The 17,739-nt window shown below is 47.0% G+C and overlaps 1 protein-coding gene across 1 annotated transcript in view; it reads right to left on the bottom strand.

Annotated features, from left to right (window-relative positions):
• Nucleotides 1-1,469: 1,469 nt before the first annotated feature.
• TARBP1 (TAR (HIV-1) RNA binding protein 1) overlaps nt 1,470-17,739 on the bottom strand; it is a 93,517-nt gene continuing 77,247 nt past the window's right edge. The window contains exons 26-32 of the mRNA XM_049645980.1: nt 12,952-13,148; nt 8,642-8,723; nt 6,340-6,511; nt 3,016-3,207; nt 2,713-2,837; nt 2,147-2,283; nt 1,470-1,835 (exon numbers count right to left, since the gene is read on the bottom strand). Coding sequence (XP_049501937.1) covers nt 1,667-1,835; nt 2,147-2,283; nt 2,713-2,837; nt 3,016-3,207; nt 6,340-6,511; nt 8,642-8,723; nt 12,952-13,148 — 1,074 coding nt within the window. The 3' untranslated portion in view covers nt 1,470-1,666. The remainder of the gene's footprint in view (nt 1,836-2,146; nt 2,284-2,712; nt 2,838-3,015; nt 3,208-6,339; nt 6,512-8,641; nt 8,724-12,951; nt 13,149-17,739) is intronic.

Genomic DNA, 17,739 nt, shown 5'->3' with positions numbered 1-17,739 from the left:
GTATTAATTACCATGGTCGTTTTAATAGGTGCCCCCAGCAGAGGTTGAAGCTTATCTTCTACCCTTGAGCGTAGCCTAGGCTTAGTGACCCCACTTCTAACAAAGAGACCACGGGAAGCAAAAAACAGCAACTTCACTGAGGAGAACACGGCAAACGTTGCCTTCAACAAATGACCAAGGTGATGGTCGTGCTGCGATGTGAGGACGAGGGCACGTCATCCCTGCGGTGTCCTTCCTGAAACCCCAGACGCCTCAGTCCATGAGAAGATGCTAGACAAACCCAAATTATGAGACATTTACAAAATACCTGACCAGTACTCCTCAAAAGTGTCAAGGTCAGGAAAGACAAGGAAAGATGGAGACCCCATCACAGATCACAAGACACTAAGGAGACTTGAAACCCTAAAGCGATGTAGCGTCCTGGAGTGGCTCCTGGGACAGAAAAGAGACGTCAGTGGGCAAGTAAGAAATCTGAATATAGGTCAGATTTGTAGTCTGCAGCTAGTGAACGGCACCGTTACCAAAGTTAATTTCCTAGTTTGGATAAATGTCCACAGTTGGAGAAGATTCTACAGGCATCTGGGCGAAGGGCATATGGAAACTGTGTACTTTCTTTGCAACTTTTCTGCAAAACAAAAATTATTTTAATAAACCTACAGAAGGAAACATATATACTGGTAACAGATTCTGAAATTTAGATATTATTAAAAAGGACCCAGACATGACTGAAGTTCATTGCTGGATGGTGATAAATGATCACCATTAAATACTGAGGTATTGCAGTATCAAACAAGAGAGAGATCAGAACAAGAGAGAGAGAAAATCAGCCTTCTTGGGCTCCATTCTCACTCTTGGTGATGATGTGCAAGAAAAATTCACGGTCTTTGGGTGGAGAGAGTGGGGAGGGGCAGAGAGAGAGGAAGGAGGGCGGGGCAGAGAGAGAGAATCCTAAGCAGGCTCCGTGCTGCCAGTGCAGAGCCCAATGCGGGGCCTCAAACTCAAGAACTGTGAGATCATGACCTGAGCCGAAATCAAGAGTCACATGCTTAACCAACTGAGCCACCCAGGCGCCCCAGAATACTGTGAACTCTGTGACCAGAAGTAGTATATGAAAAATTTCCCAGAACTTCCTATGAATGATAATGGCCTATTATCTGAGTATTACGCATTCAGGAGGGGAGCTGGCTCAACATCCTGCCGAGCAGGTTCCCTCCCTGGGAATAAGGCGACAAAAAAGCAGCAAACAGAGGCTCAGGACTCCTCTCCCGTGCAGGACCTTGGCCTCCACCCCACCGTGCTTCCCGGGGACGTTCAGGGGTGGTGTTCACAGATAAGAGCCGCTGTCATTCTGCCTTAGTCCCATCACTGTCCACATTTCCGACAATGCTAGCCCCTAGGAAAGAAATAAATCTTAAGACGCGTTGTTTTATTTCCACAATTGCTTAAAATATTTTATTAAAAACAATGCAATTTAGCTAAAAATATTTATTAAAGGGGACGATATATAGTAATGTATTTAAGGCACATGAAGAAGTTTTGGCATTAAGTTGCAAGAAAAGGAATACAAATTACCCCAGTAAATTTCAGACTCTATTACATTAGCACACGTAGTTTTTAGAAAATGTTTCAAGAGCACCAGTAATCCATCCCCGATAAGGCACAAGCTTCATGACTCGGTGTCCCCATGCTTGAGCAGCTGCTGTCTGGTATACTCCCAGATCAGCAGCGCCCCACTCACGTGGACGTTGAGTGAGCGGATAATACCCTGCTGAGGGATTTCCACGCAAACATCCAGCTGCTGGATCAGGTTTGCTGGAATTCCTTCACGCTCGTTTCTGATGAAGAAAAATGAGAGAAGAAAGGTTAGTTTTTGTGTAAGACACTAATTTTTTCTTAGCGGTCATGAACGTCAGCACAGAGCCAGATTAACAAAACGAAGTCTGTGGCCCCGGGAAACAACATGGACATTTTAGGGTTGATCTCTGTTCACCTGACCATCCCAAACAGGTGACAGAAAACAAAAACCAGGGGTCTTTCCATAAGCAGGACACGTGAGAAGTCCTGATGTGGGTATAACATCAGGAGTCTCGGTGAATCCTAAGATTTCCGAAGCATTTTCCAGACTGACTGCAACGCATCTTCTTACCCCAACAGGAGCAGAGACCGCTCAGGAAAGCTGTACTGGGTTAGGTCTACACTTCTGGCGGTTTGTTCCACACCGATGACGGTGTAACCTTCCGCTTTCTTCTGTTGCAGAAAATCGATTAGCTGAGGTGGTCTTACCTTAAAGTGAGTTTTAAAACAGAAGAGTAGTAAATTATTCATTTATAGCCTTGTCTGGAGTAAAATCAATTTCATAAAAGTTTTTTTGAAACTCTTAAGTCTTTTTACAAGGAAAAGGAATTATACGCCATAAAAAAGAATTCTCCCCAGCATCATATATATTTATAAAAGTATTCCTAAGAGTGAGTTGCAACTCACAGGACATATGTTACTGAAAAGAATTCTATGTTATTGAGGATCTCTAAAAATACCACAATGTGAAAGATAATTTGGACTAGGAGAACAGAGGGGGCTGTATATTAAGTTTATTTTAGGCTGTTGAAGGCTGGACAACTGTAAAATACTCCAAAAGGACGGACCCCTGAAGATAGAGGGCTATGAAAGATTTTAGTGAAGAAACATTTTAATAATAAGTTACTTTCTACCCACCTCCACTAAAGGAAGCCACTGCTCGGCCGAAACACTCAGGCACTGAAACTGCTTGTCTTGGGTGCACTGCAGGCTGCCTACTGTGAGCGCCGAGGCCCCGAACACCTCGCAGGTGCGGCACAGTCCTGCAGAACGGGCCACATTACTGTTTCGCACGGTGCCGCGCTCACTGTGGCCCACATATCCCTCCAAAGCTCCCAAGGACGGTTAAATGTGGAAAAGACAGGCAAAGTGGCATGGGACTGACTGTAGGTTTTCAGGATCCAGAGATTTTAAGCAACCCCCCTGGAAAACTAATTTTACCTCCTAAATTAGTTGGCTTATCGATGAGTGAGGCCACTACAATCAGTCTGCTAATCGACTTTCCAAGTTTGGCAACACGATCCTGAAACACGAGCTCCAGATCTAAATCCGGAACGTTATTTTTCCACGGGATAATCTTCTTCTGAACATCAGTCCACTCTGACTGGTCATCTGCTTCACCTGAGTTAGAACCTGGGAGGGAAAAAGAAAATAATCCCGTATCTAAAAATCTATTTATTTAAATACACACTTTTTTTTTTAAGAGTTTAAAATGATAGTTTAGGATGAGATTCATTAACTAAAGAACTTTACTTGGATTGGGACACAACTGCCATTTTCAATAGTAATTTTAAATGTTCCAATTCAGCTCTAACAACCAATACTACATTTCATGAAAATTTAAGATGCACTGTTGTTTACGTTTTAGCATATGCAAACTTAGGAAGCATATTAGTATCCACAGGGTCTCATAGTTTGGTAAGATTTTCACATTTTTTCTTAGAGGTCCATAAAATAATGGTGTATCTTAAAAACAACAGAGTATTAGTATGGAATTTTCTGTAGAAATAGTGTATTCCTGAAAACAAATAGTCTTTATCTTAAATTATTGGACAAGTACTTGGGCGAACTTTTCTAAAACAAAGGATATTCTCCGAAGCGATGCACCGAGTACACAGAATGTTGTTGACCTCTCTCATGCAGTGTTGTGAGCTGTAGTGCAGGACTGAGACTATCCTTCCAGGCTCTTCCTCAACTGCTCCACTCAAAAGTGTTCACTGAACCATCAAGGAGCACTTAGCTCACGGGGATGGAAGAGACACACAAATACTAGAACACGGTACGACACTGAGGGTAGGTAATGTCTGCTGGGGGAGGGAGGGAGGCGCAGAGACCCAGGAAGACTCAAGGGAAATAAGAGTTTGCAAACAGAGAGGGGGAAGGGCAGCACTGACTGTGGGGACGGCGTGTGCAAGGGCACAGGACGTGGAACGAAGATGACGGGCAGTGGCAGGACTTTGGTATAAGCTCACAGCCTGCCAGGATGGAACGAGGTGGCTCAGACCATGCGAAGAGCATGAAAAGCATGTAGACAATGATAAAGAATTTACAGGTAGGAGCCATTAGAGGCTGTTAAGAAGGGGGAGAACAGTACTGGTTTTGTGTTTTGGGAAAAACCCCTCATAAAAGTGAGGTGGAAGAACAGCTGGAGCCTTTGTACCAATCCAGGCAAAGACAGAGACAGTCTAAATTAAGGCAAGAGCAGCCAGATCTGGGAGGCAGAATTACCACGATTCAGTAACAGATCAATGTGGCTGGCACGAGGGAAAAGAATGACCTCTGTGATGATCCAGTGACACCCGTAATAGCAAGCGTTTATAGAGGAGGCAAGATTGGGCAAAGAGGGAAATCCAATTTGTGTATGCTGAGTTTAAAGAGTTTATGGTGTATCTGGGTGTAAATGTCCAGCAGGCTCAGGAAAGAGGCCACAGAGAGATACAGATTAGAAGTTCTGCTAACTGGCAGTGGTTCTGCATTGTGGAAATTAATAAAAATGTTCAGGGAGAGCGTGCAGAATAAGGAGACCAGGCCCATGAAAACATTCAGGGGATACGAACACCTAGTCCTGCCACAAATACCGCACTGTGATACCCTTCTCCTTACCACACACCAAACAAAACAGACACAGACCTCCTCAGCCTTTTTCCAACCAAACAACACCTGATTTCTCAGCTCCGCTCTGTGGCCCAGCTCAAAACAGCTGCCCACATACGTCGTCCTTGTCTCTCCTCTGTCTCTGCTCAGCCTGCCCTGGCGGGGCCGTCCCCACTACACGGATGAACTAGCTTTTGTTGCCATCTTTTGCCCCCAAATCTCCCTGACTGATGTCCTGCTTTGGGAAAGCCCTTCCTCCAGATCTCTGCTCGACCTGCTCTCCCTTCTCATGGGTCTCTGCTCATTGTCAACTCCTGAGAAACGTCTCCTTGATCCTCTGTCACTATCTCTATCTGCTCTGCTCTCATGGTACTGTTTTCATAGGAACGTAAGCTCCTCGAGGGCAGGGACTTGGTCTATGTCTAGCACACAGGAGGCAATCGCTAAATCTCTGTTGAAGGAATAAATAAACTTAAGGTGGTAGGTCGAAAAATGTATTCACGAACCATCTAGATAAAAAAATTCTCCAGGGGCGCCTGGGTGGCGCAGTCGGTTGAGCGTCCGACTTCAGCCAGGTCACGATCTCGCGGTCCGTGAGTTCGAGCCCCGCGTCGGGCTCTGGGCTGATGGCTCGGAGCCTGGAGCCTGTTTCGGATTCTGTGTCTCCCTCTCTCTCTGCCCCTCCCCCGTTCATGCTCTGTCTCTCTCTGTCCCAAAAATAAATAAAAAACATTGAAAAAAAATTAAAAAAAAAAAAAAAAATTCTCCAGACATAGTGACTTAAAATGTAAGGGTGGCCCCCCAGTATCTGTACTTTAACAGGCTATCCAAGGGATTCTTGAAAACATTAGCATTTTAGAGAAGTACAGATCTAAGGGACAAAGAGGGGAGCTCCTGAAGGGGCTCAGAAGAGTCAGACTGAGGAGGAAAATCATAGCAAGACGCTAGCAAATACATGCCCCATAAAGGGCAGTCCTTAGACTTTGTGAAGGAGGCGAAAAGACCACTTCTGATTTTCTGAAAGAAGCTTCAGTGGTCGTGGGTCAGGGAGGGCCAGAGCAAGGAGCGGCACTGTGACAAGCGTGGGGACTGTGGACCGTGGCTCCAGTCACTCAGATCAGCTGTGGTGCAAGAAGAGGTGGCACTGGTCCTTGGATGGGAGGAAGAGGAGGAGATGAGCAATGAAGGAAATGAGAAAAAGGCCCCAGGGAAGCAGTAAGTGTAACAGAAAGTTGGGGAGACAGGAGAAAGAAGGCCGAACAAACGGATGAGGTCCAACCAGTCCCCACAAGGGACTAGAATCAAGGGCTCTGCTTTACTCCTAAATGGGCCAAGAAGTGAGATTTCATAATTTGGCCCTTTCTAAAATCTATACTTTTACAGGAATATATATAATGGGAGAGTGATAAACAGTAATAATATTTCAAAAAAAAGAAAAGCTACTAGCTTGATATAATAACGCAATCAGGCTCTCTTGGCTTTTTAGAGCAAAGCTAACAAATTAAAATTGCTAGTTAGTTATACCACGTTTTTTCACAGTCTTTTCTCTAAGCCATCAAGCAGAGTTCACTTCAGTGAAAAGTGGTCTTATCAACTATGTGTTCTCAGTAACTGAACTGAGTAAGCTGAACCAAGTCAACAAGGGGAGGGAAAAATAAAATTTTTTTTTACCTATGTCCTGCTGAGCCCAGTCACCTGGTTTCCGTTCACAAAGCTGAGTTGGAGAAAGATACCACTGAAATCCTGAGTCTAAAGGAATGTCCGTGAATCTGGTAAATTTACCAATGGCAATCCATTCATCTTCAACAAGGCCTGAGAGGCGTGGAAGGATGTAAAATATGGTCTGAAAAGAGAATGGTAAAATCTCAAATTTTTTTCCTTCAAAAATAACAAAGGAATACATGGTAACATGTCTACAATACAACTTTTACTTACTCTCACTGATGTATTCTCCCAAACTACCACAACGATCCTATTATGTACTTTCATGTACATTTTCTCTTGTAGCAACGCTCTCGACATATTTCTCATCTACTCTAAAGAATCAGGGGATTCATTTAGGGAAGCCTTGAGGGCAGGCACATCTTCCACCCTGGTACTTCTGTGTAATAAACCACTCTGTGCTTGATAAAAGCAAAAAGTGTTCAGTAGGATTGAGCAATACTCATGGTGGCAACATTTAGATAAGTGCTATTTATTGATAACCGAACACCTCCATAAGCGGTCAAAGTCAAGCTCTCTTGATGCCAAATCTTTACTCTTGTTACCACGAGACACATTTGGAATCTAAACTTTGCATTGGCCGTAGATTGGCTGTGACGTTAGGCAAACCACTTAGGCTTTCTTGGCTTCAACTTCCTCATTTGTAAAATGAGGATAAAATCAGGTTCAAATGGCACATCGAGGTGTCTATAAACTGCACGTTATGACACCACTGAACATGGTAATTATTTAGTCATTACATAAACTATCCCCCTTTCCTTTCTTTACCTACGAAAAGAAACAGAACCAGAGAATCATCAAAGGAGAAAAGGCACACACAAAACAGAAGCATGAGTAACAGGCGATGTAAAAATGAAATGACGAACACCTAACAACGCGAAGCCTTCATGCTGGCCCTACTTGTACGAATTTAAACTGGCATGAGGACCGCCCCACGGTGTCCACGGAGTAGAAACCAAGTACAGTCCAAATGCAGAAAGAGGCGGGATTTGTGAGCCGCTGTGTTATTTACACTTACAAGTACAGCTCCTATCGTTCACGGGGTACAGAATACACAGAAAGGAGGCGGTGAGGAGTCGGACAGGGAGGAAGGAAAGAGGGAAGAGGGACTTACTCCTGCTGCAGAACTGAATAGAGAGTGCTGACTTAACACTAGAGAGCTAGTAAGAGTCCTTCAGAAAGATGTCAAACAAAGCATTCTGGGCACTAAAGAACACAGAACAGAGCATGTTAAAATAATTGAAAAATCCTACATTTTTTGCGACGAAGCAACAGAAGCGCACATTAATATTCTGGGGCGAATATCTCACAATATAAAGATTAATATTCTTTTAAAGGCCAGCTTATTAGTAACCGATCCCCCCAACTGCATATGCACAGCAGCTCAAGTTACTGTGGAAAAACCCTAGGTCACCTGTTTTAAATTCAAAGGCAGAACACTGGAGAAAGTGACACGATTGTATTACACACATTTTAATAATCTGTATATTAAGTTCACTCACATGCTAATTGTAATAAACGTGTTTTATGATTCTTTTTTTTTTTTATTTTTTTTATTTTTTTTTAAATTTTTTTTTCAACGTTTATTTATTTTTGGGACAGAGAGAGACAGAGCATGAACGGGGGAGGGACAGAGAGAGAGGGAGACACAGAATCGGAAACAGGCTCCAGGCTCTGAGCCATCAGCCCAGAGCCTGACGCGGGGCTCGAACTCACAGACCGTGAGATCGTGACCTGGCTGAAGTCGGACGCTTAACCGACTGCGCCACCCAGGCGCCCCTATGATTCTTAAAATTAAGTGAACACCCTTGGATACAACGAATGCAGGGGTGTGTGTGTGCTGTATAATTCTAGTCACCCAGCATCGGGAAAATGCGAGTGACAAAGGGACAGATCTTTTTGCTTTCACAAACAGCTTCATCACAGCAAAATCTCACCTGCACAAATGTTCTCACCCATCTCCTTTTAATGTCAGAACAGATTTCTGTTTAGAATTAAATATTCCCCCTCCCAGTATTTACAAGCCTGAGAAATAGAAAGTGACGGTGACTCGCCAATTTTCACTGCCTATGAGCGAAATGCGAACGAGAGTCATCTACACAAAGTGGCAAAGTTAAACTTAGGACTTTACGCCATGAGGGTGATGCTGTAAGGGGGAAAAATTCACCTCACCCTCCAAGAACTGTGGCAGAAAGGGAGCGCCAGGATTAAAGACACGGTAGGGAATTTACAAACGACACTCTCCACTCACCTCCAGACAATAATCCTTAAGCGGGTGAAATGTTTCAAAAAAGAAATGCTCTTGGATGCGTTGCCAGTTCTTCTTGGCATTCCTAAGGAGTAAAGATACGGTGTGAGGTCCAGACAAGTAAGAGAACTCTGGTGGGGGGCGGAGAGGGGGAATCAATCAGATAATCCTAGGGAGTGCAGAGGTTAGAATGCGCGGAAAATCTTGGGAATTTTATCCTAAGATTTATACACCCCCTGCCTACCTCCCAGATCAACGTACGTCACACAAACTGACACTGAATTTGACATTTTGAAATGAAAGTCAAAGAAATGACTGTTTCACAGTCCCACAACAATGACTCAACAGGACCCGAAGCCAGGTCTCCGCGCTTAAAAATACAGGGATCACTCCCATAGATGGTGCAGAGGCCTGCGCTCCATCAACGCTGATGGGATGCGGAAATGGCTGTCCGCTGGCAGTGACGGGGAGCCCTCACAGAAGCAGCCTGTGACATGTAGCACTTACGTGCTCGGGGCAAAAGAGCTCTAAAAGGGAACCGTGTGAGAAACCTGTCCTTAAAGAGGACAGTCCTCAAGTTCCCACCTGGCAGTAAGCGCTTTTTCTACCGCGAAGATTCACAACGCATGCCAAACCACCAGTGCTCCTAAACCACACAGACAGAATAGGGAAGGTTTTAAAGTCTTAACACATCTGCCACATTTTCAAAGGCAAAGGGGTAGGGATAGAACTCATAACCCAGCTGGTGGCAGGTTGCAGTGTGAATTCGTGATCAACAGCCCATAAGCCAAGTAGTTTCGAGGCTCCCACGCTGGCCTGGCCGGTGTGCCTTCCTTACCCCTCAGAGCCCCCACCCCGCCACCCGCTCTGACAGCCGAGCCTCCGGGCACTGCGGGGAGAGGAGAGAGTTCTCACATCCCGCACCTCCTACCACCTGCCCGCTTGGCTCCCCACCCCAGGAGTCTCCTAGACCCGGGCCCCTGAACTGTCCCCTCCCGGCTCCTCTAGCCTGGTCAAAGGGCTCTGTGTCTTATCTTAAAAAAAGAACCGTACTGAAGCGCCATCAGGTGGGGCTGGAGAGCTAGCCTGAGGCCCACCACATAAGGGGACACCCATGCACAAGGGGATTCCTTTGGGGGGCAGGGAGCCGGGACGGGGGGGAAGGAGACGGTCTTGCCTTTATCTGACACCTTTCTGCACTGTTCAGCTTCCTAACCACAAATCCTTATTTAAAAACAACTAAAGTGGGGCACCTGGGTGGGTCAGTCGGTTAAGCGTCCAATTTCGGCTCGGGTCATGATCTCACAGCTGGTGAGTTCGAGCCCGTCATCTGGCTCTGTGCTGACAGCTTAGAGCCAGAGCCTGCTTGCTTCCGATTCTGTGTCTCCCTCTCTCTCTGCCCCTCCCCTGCTTGCACTCTCTGTCTCTCTCAAATATAAACATTATTTTTTTTTTTAATAAAAAAAACTGATGTTACCAAAGATAAAATACAAGCCCTCCTTGACACTACATCCTCTACAGCTGTTCTATGACAGTTCACAGAAGAGTTTTGGGAGAGAATTATCCTCTCAACATGGCTGTGTTTTTACCTTCCTCATTGTCTTTTAAAGACATGATGTATTTCAAATATGCAAGTGAAGAAACTAAGCTAATAGGCAGCAATGAGCCCATCACTGGATTTAACATACTATATTGTCCCAACCACTCCTAATCCATTTTAATTTGGTTTCTGCCCCACCAGTGAGGCTACTGAAATGGCTCCCCCTAAATCCAGCGGGTGCTTTTAGGCTCTCATTTAACTTACCTCAAACCTGTCCATTTCTCTACCCCCCAGTAACCTAACACATGACTTCCTCCCATTCTTTTTTTTTTTTTTTCTTCTAGTTTATTTATTGTGAGAGAGAGAGAGAGAGAGAACATGAGCGGGAGAGGGGCAAAGAGAGGGAGAGAGAGAATCCCAAGCAGGTTCCACGCTGTCAGCACAGAGCCCAACTTGGGGCTCAATCCCACGGCCCTGGGATCTTGACCTGGGCCCAAATCAAGAGTCAGACACTTAACCGATGGAGCCACCCAGGTGCCTCTCCTCGCATTCTCTCCTGCAGTCCCCTGATCTGTTCTTCACACTTTAAAAAATGCAAAAGCAAACCCAGTGATGTCATTCCTGAGTTTAAATAATTCACTCAACAGAAGCCCAACCGGCCTGGCCTCTGCCCCTCGCTTCCTGCACGCACTGCCCTTGGGCAGACCAGCCCTGTTCAGGGCTCTGAGTGCACCGTGCACACCAGCACACCAGCTTCGGGGCCGCCCAGACATCACTGTCCTCCATTCCTCCATAATGGAAACATCATGTGACTTAGAAAGGCCTCCCCTCACCCATCCAGCCTGGAGAGGCCGCATTTTCTCATCACGATCCTTCCTTTTCCACTGGGGTACCTGCCATGATTTAATTTATTATTTGTATGAGTGTTTACTTGATGTCCCATCCACCTGACTGGGAGCCACACGGAGATGAGAACTGTGTCCACCTGTCCTGCTACTGATGCCCCACAACTCAGCCTGCATTGGTCACAGAACCGATTCTGCCATGTATCAGAAGAGCAGAGATGGTCCGATGCCCAGGGTTCCTTATTCTTATTGGTTAAATCTCCTACCTGGTACGAGGATTTTAAAAAGAATTAAGTTACTTTGTAGAAGAGTGTTTTACTGCTTAAGAAAGGAGCCGACCCAACTGTTTTTAGAAATCAAAACACAGCTGCCCAGGAACTCTGACCAAGATCAACCACCAACCCAAACATCCCAAGAGCAAATGATAAAGCCCTGGTTTCATCATAGAGAAAACCGTAAACGGACAAATGCCTATCCGCATGTAAAATGTATTCATTTCCCTCAAACTTCCTTCCGCTAGGGGAAGGTGGTGTGCTCCCACCCACCCACCCACCGAGGGGAAAGGAGACCTGCAGGACTGCCCGAGAAAGAGGAGGGATTAGAGCTGCCACAACATACCTGGAAAGGTAGGAACTCTAAGCACTGCTTGGTCAGCTACTAATTTTAATGATCAGTCTTTGTCGTGACCAGAATTTCTATACAACGAACTGTGTACGATGTGTCAGAGGTGACCAGTGCCTTCCTTTGCACTTTTGTCCCTCGCCTGTGAACCTGCCCTGTGTCCCCAACCTAATTCTCTCTTCTGGTTTTTCCCTGTTGTGTCTCACGCAATTATATTTTAGTATTTGTATTTGCTGAATTGAGTGTCTTCCTCCTGAGACGCCAAAAGCTCCCTCACCCACTCAATCACCTAAATGCCTCTTTTCAACCAATGTATGGGAAGTAAAAGCAGGCAGAAGGGCTATCGGGTACTTTGTGGCCGCAGGAGTACCTCAGTCCTGGCCCCACACGAAGCTTCGTAAGGACTCAGTCTTATTTACACCATCTGTTAGCTTGATGGTCAAACAAAGACCCCCCCCCCATATGTTACTGGTTTTCCAAACACTATTTCATGTGCTTAACATGCTGCCTCAAACCTTTATCTGTCTGTTTATAAGAATTTGTGACTATTTTTGAGCTTCTGAAAGAAACTTTTTATGTATTGACTGATATTGCCTGGGTCTCTGGAAGTTATAAAAATCCTGGCGTTCTTGGATAGTGATAATCAATGATACTCAATGATAATGAGGAAACAATAAAACAACAACACTCTCTTAGAGCCGGGGAAACAAGTTCAGATACCAGGAGACAGGATACTCGAGCCTGCCTTTGTGAGCTGAATTGAACAGGGCTGGGTGTGGGAGAAGCGGCCTGTATAGAATACTGAGCTGGGTGGCCCCCCTCCCCCATCCTGTACCAGTGGCATTTTATCTGTTCGATACTGAGCCTCTGTGCAGGATTTTGTTTGGGAAATAGAGACACTCGCTTAAAAAAAGGAAAAGAGAAAAGCTTCCATCTTTAATTAGTACACCTGGGCAGTTGGGAGCACGTCTTTAAAGCCAGATCGTTCTGCTTCCCAGCGCTTCTTTGACAACAGAGGATGGGGACATTCAGCTCTACTGAAAAGGAGTATCTAAAGGTATGTAAAACATTACTGTAAAATAAAGGATCAAGGATAAGAAAACAACAATGACAAAAAAGGCTGAGATGGAGCTGACCACAATGAGAAGTGTGACGAAACGAGGCATCCCACAGTGCTCTGCCCACGCCTCACCTTATCCGAGCTCCGATATCCACGCACGGAGTGATGACAGGCTAACGGGACAGAGGCACCTCCTCGTCCCCTCTGCTCTACTGGAAGTAAAGTGAAGGGGAGGGGGTCTGCTTACCCTGCTCCAGGCATGTTTTCCACTTGACTAAGGCTGGACTCAATAACAGAAGTCAAAGCGTCAAATTCTTCAACGTGCCATGTCTTACACATGCTCCAGATTTTCTTAAGGGCCACTAACGCGTACAGGCGGATACTAAAATTGTGACTGAAGCACCACTGCAGGACGATGATAAAGGCTTGCTTCAGAATTGGCTTCTGAAAAGAAAGGGCAAAGATTCTTCAAATGTAAACCCGGGCCCTTGACTGTAGAACCACAAAGCAGACAGAAGATGATCTGATTTTGCCGGTTCTGCATTAGCGGGGCTCCCCAGACACACCCAGAATGCTGGGGTTCGGGTCTCCTCGAGGGAGAATTTCCTCACGGCTCCAGGTTCCGCTTACGACGCGGATGCGGTACATCCTCCCCGCACTCCAGCACCTGCGGTACCATGGACAGCACCTCCACGCCAACCCTTACTTTCCCACAATACATCCTCCCCACACTCCAGCACCTGAGGTACTGTGGACAGCACCTCCATGCCAACCCTTGCTTTCCCACAATGTGTGAACGACAGCCCCCATCACATGTATGACCTTTCCCTGGGCTGGAAAAGTCAGAATGTTCTCTAAGAGCCCCACTTCCGGTGCACTCCAAAGTGCTTCTAGAGCAAGGCATCTCACACAACGGTCTTTTCCTCCTCGTCTTTGATGTGAATGACTGTTTCCCCAATGGTACTGTTGGACTCATGTGGCACTGAGTGGTGGCAGGAAAATTAAAAGGTGGGGAGAAATGTAACAAAGCAGTTTAAACTTCCCTGTAGTCTTTTCCTGTGAATTCACAGACTGTTCTATCTTCACAGCCTGCAGACTTCATGCAATGCCAGTCCCTGACTTCCAAAACCACACAGTTCCACAGATATCGAAAGGCCACAGAAGCGACGTAGATTAACGTGGAAACCAGATGGACTGAAACTTTTAATAAAATATCAGGAGCTACCTCGCTGCTTCTACCACGTGGGTCATCTGTAAATGTTTGCAAAGCTGCACCTAGCCAAGAGTCCTGAGGTTTCTACTGAAACAACTGTGCTCACAGAAGACTTTTACCAATACGCGGGCATGGTTAACAGCTCACTTCAATTTCCCAAAGCTCCTCAGAGAAGGACAAAATACAGATATATATGATCCTCTTATTTCATTCCTTTATTCAAAATATGGTCAACAGCTATCAAAGGTCACTGTACTGCCAGCATCACATGGACACTGTTGGGATATGTGAAAGTACACACACAAGAAACCGTAATACGTAAACGACCCTCTCTGTGTGATGAGCAACCAACAAAGACCATGTTTACGTAGAGCAAAGTGCGGGAACTAGTCAGATGGGGTCCAGCAAAAAGGCATCATGTAGGTTCCCCAACATGGCGCTTGAACTCACGACCCTGAGATCAAGACCTGAGCTGAGATCAAGAGTTGGATGCTTAACCGACTGAGCCACCCAGGCGCCCCAAGGAAGAACGAGTTTTAAGAAGAGGAGCAAGGGAGCTGAGGGGCACACCACATGTGCAGCCGAGAAAACCAGGACATGCGGTGTAGAGAAAATATATTTACTTGGCCAGGAGGAAGATGAAGAGAAGTATCTGGGCGCCAAAGGAAAGAGGCAACTTCCAAATGATACATGATTGGGTATTTAGTTGTATTTTACAAGTTGAAAACCAAGGCAGGTTATCCAGGACAACCAAAACACCATGAGGAGTGAATTTAAAAATTAAAAGAGGGGAAAGAGAATGTTGATTATTAATTACTAATATATTACAGTCCTTTACAATTTTACGAAGCATACACACATGAGCGCCTAACCATGAACACTACTGCTGGTGTTACGTAACCCCGGTGTTTGTAACTGCTGGTGTTCGTAACACGCGCAGCTTCAAACGTGGGTCTTACTATCCACGAGCTCCACGTCAGACAACTCGTGTGAAGATGACGTGTACCAGAACAGCATCAGCACAAGGCCCGGCATCCCAGACACGACATGTCCAACACCGAACTCCTGACTTCTCCCACAACCTATGTGGGGTCCTACTGCCTCCACGCCGCCTCCCTTATTCCATGCCAATTGCTCTGACCTCCCAGGCAGGACGAGACCACTCACCTACGGCCCGCACCTGCTGTTTGTTCCCTTGTCCTGGAAAGTGTCCCAGACCCTCGTGTGGCTTGCTCACTCACTCACTGCTTTTGGGTACACGTTCAGGATCACCTCCTTGGGCAGGTCTCCCCTGAACCCACCTCCTGAAATAGCCGTCCTGCCCCAGACACCCAATCTTCAGCCCCTTGTTCTGCTTTTTTCTTCAAAGCCTGTGTCACCACCTGACAGTATCATGTCTAGTTGTCATCTCTCCCCGCACCAGAATGATGGTAGAGGTGGTTCTGTTCACTGCAGAATCCCCAGGGCCTGGAACAACCCACCAGGACACATAGAAGGCACAGGACAAACACTGGAGGGGGGAGGGGAGGAAGAACTGCTCCAAAGTACCCCTCTGACGGGGCCTGCGGCCAGCTGCCTGCACTATACACCCCTACTCCAAGGTCTGGCTTCTCCCGGCTCCCTCAGAGTTTTCTCCCCTCCCCTCTCATCCCTTCCCCTGCAGCTTCCAAGCCCTCCTCCCAGGCATGGCCTCCAGCCCCTCACTAACCTTTCTCTCCCACCTCCCTAAGTCATGAGAAAGTCTGCGCCTGTTCCAATCCTCAGCGTGACTTCTGGACCGTCACTTCTCCAACGTCAAAGAAAAAGCCACGGCTTTTTCTACCCAGAGCCACGGCCCACACCTTGTCACAGAGAACCTGTAACTGTTCTCTTTTCTAAAATCTGAAAATCAGGTATTCCTACCGCTGACCCAAAGCACCTGTCTGCAGTCTCTCTCCTGGCCACCGCACCTCTTTGTCTCCTGTACTCATGGAATTCATCTGAGTCACAACCGCCTTGTCGCTGAACACTATGGATAAAGCCCTTATCTTTCCTGACCTTTCCAGGGCACCCCACTCTCTTGACCTTTCTCTCCTTGAGAAGACCTCTTCCGATGACCCTTAGAACACCCCATTCTTAAGGCTGCCCCCCTCGTCCTCTTCCTGTTTCTTCTCAATCTCTTCCTCTCCTGTCCCGTAAATGCTGGTGCACCTCTGGGCTCTGTGCTCGGCTTCCTCATTTTCTCAGGCTACACACACACACACAGTCTGCATTTGTTTCCATGGCTTCAGTCCATTCACGGTTCCCAAGCTTGTGAGTCACAGCTCCTTTTCTTCTTTTAACCGACACGTTCCTGAGATCACTGTAGATGCACGTGCAGTCATAAGAAATGATAGAGAGACCCCCTGTGCCCCGTACGCTTTGCCCAGCTCCCCCTCCTGGTAACATGTGGCAAATCATAGTACGGTGTCACGACCAGGATGCCGTCACTGACATCACCCATGAATGTAACCTGGATCTCCTCAGTTTTACTGGAATTCGTTTGTGTGTGTGGTGTGTCTGTGTTCGGTCCTACACCATTTTATCACACGTGTGGGTTCACATCCACCATCACGGTCACGATACTCAACGGTTCCGATGTGCAAGGATCCCTCCTGTTGTCCTTTTGTAACCACCCACCTCCTTCCTACGCTCCTCTCCCCACACCCATTTTTTATACAACTGGCACAGGGTTTTGAAAACTACTTGAATTCGGGGGTGCCTGGGTGGTTCAGCGTCCCACTTCGGCTCAGCTCATGATCTCCTGGTTCGTGAGGTCGAGCCCCACATGGGGCTCTGTGCTGTCGCCGCAGAGCCCGCTTCAGATACTCTGTCTCCCTCTCGGTGCCCCTCCCCAACTTGCGTTCTCTCAAAAACACACATTAAAAAATACGTATTTGCATTGTAATCTGTCCGAGGTGAGCTTCTGGCGGCCAGTTTGGCAGAAATGGGTCTTCACCACGGAATCACTGAGGCACCGAAGAAATGGGCGCTCCGCTCTCTGCTGCACCACTAAGCTGGGGGTTACCTGGAGCCCTGGCTACAGGACAGTTTCAAAATAGAGGTTTTTGTGTTTTGGGCGCTACAGCCCAGGGCTCACCAGACACAGAATGTGGTGAACCCCGGCCCACGGCTCCCCGTATCTTCAGCAGGGACACTAGGGCACCCCGGTTCACCTGCAGCCCCTCAACACCCTCTGAGATACACTGGCAACAGCACCCATCTCTCCAACACACCGCCCCTCCTGGTCTCGCAGCTGTGGTCCCAAAGCCAGTGACAGCTTCTGAGCTATAGTTCCTATTCAGAGACCTACACGCGGCTGCTGCCTGCCATGCCTATGGGACACCCTGCGGGTGACACACTCATAGTCCCATCCACTCATCGCCACCCTCCCCCCATCCTGGTCTACTCTCCTACTACTGCCCTGTTCCAGTGAAAGTCACCACCACCCCTGCCAGCCCAGGTCACTTCCCTGCTTCCCTCCACCAAAGCCATCCTCCAAACTCTGGCGTTTCTCGCTAGCACGTACCCGTCACGTCTATCCACCCGCGACCTCCATGCCACATCCCAGCACCGCTCGAAGCATGAAGGTAGCTTCCCAGAGGTTTCCGGTTTTACCCCCGTGACCGAACCAATCCTACACACCGCACTCACAGCACCAAGTCTGCTCATGTCACGTTTCTGCTGGAAGTTCAGCAGCATCTCCCCAGCGCCCTCTGGATAAAGTCCAAATTCCTCCCGTACGGAGAATTTACTGTACGTCTACACCACCGTTGAGTTACTTGACCGAGTTCACACACCACA

The sequence above is a fragment of the Panthera uncia genome, chromosome D2, assembly GCF_023721935.1.
Source record: "Panthera uncia isolate 11264 chromosome D2, Puncia_PCG_1.0, whole genome shotgun sequence".
NCBI classification, from domain to species: domain Eukaryota; kingdom Metazoa; phylum Chordata; class Mammalia; order Carnivora; family Felidae; genus Panthera; species Panthera uncia.
Note: the sequence above shows the minus strand (reverse complement) of the source record. Positions and strands in the feature narration are given on the sequence as shown.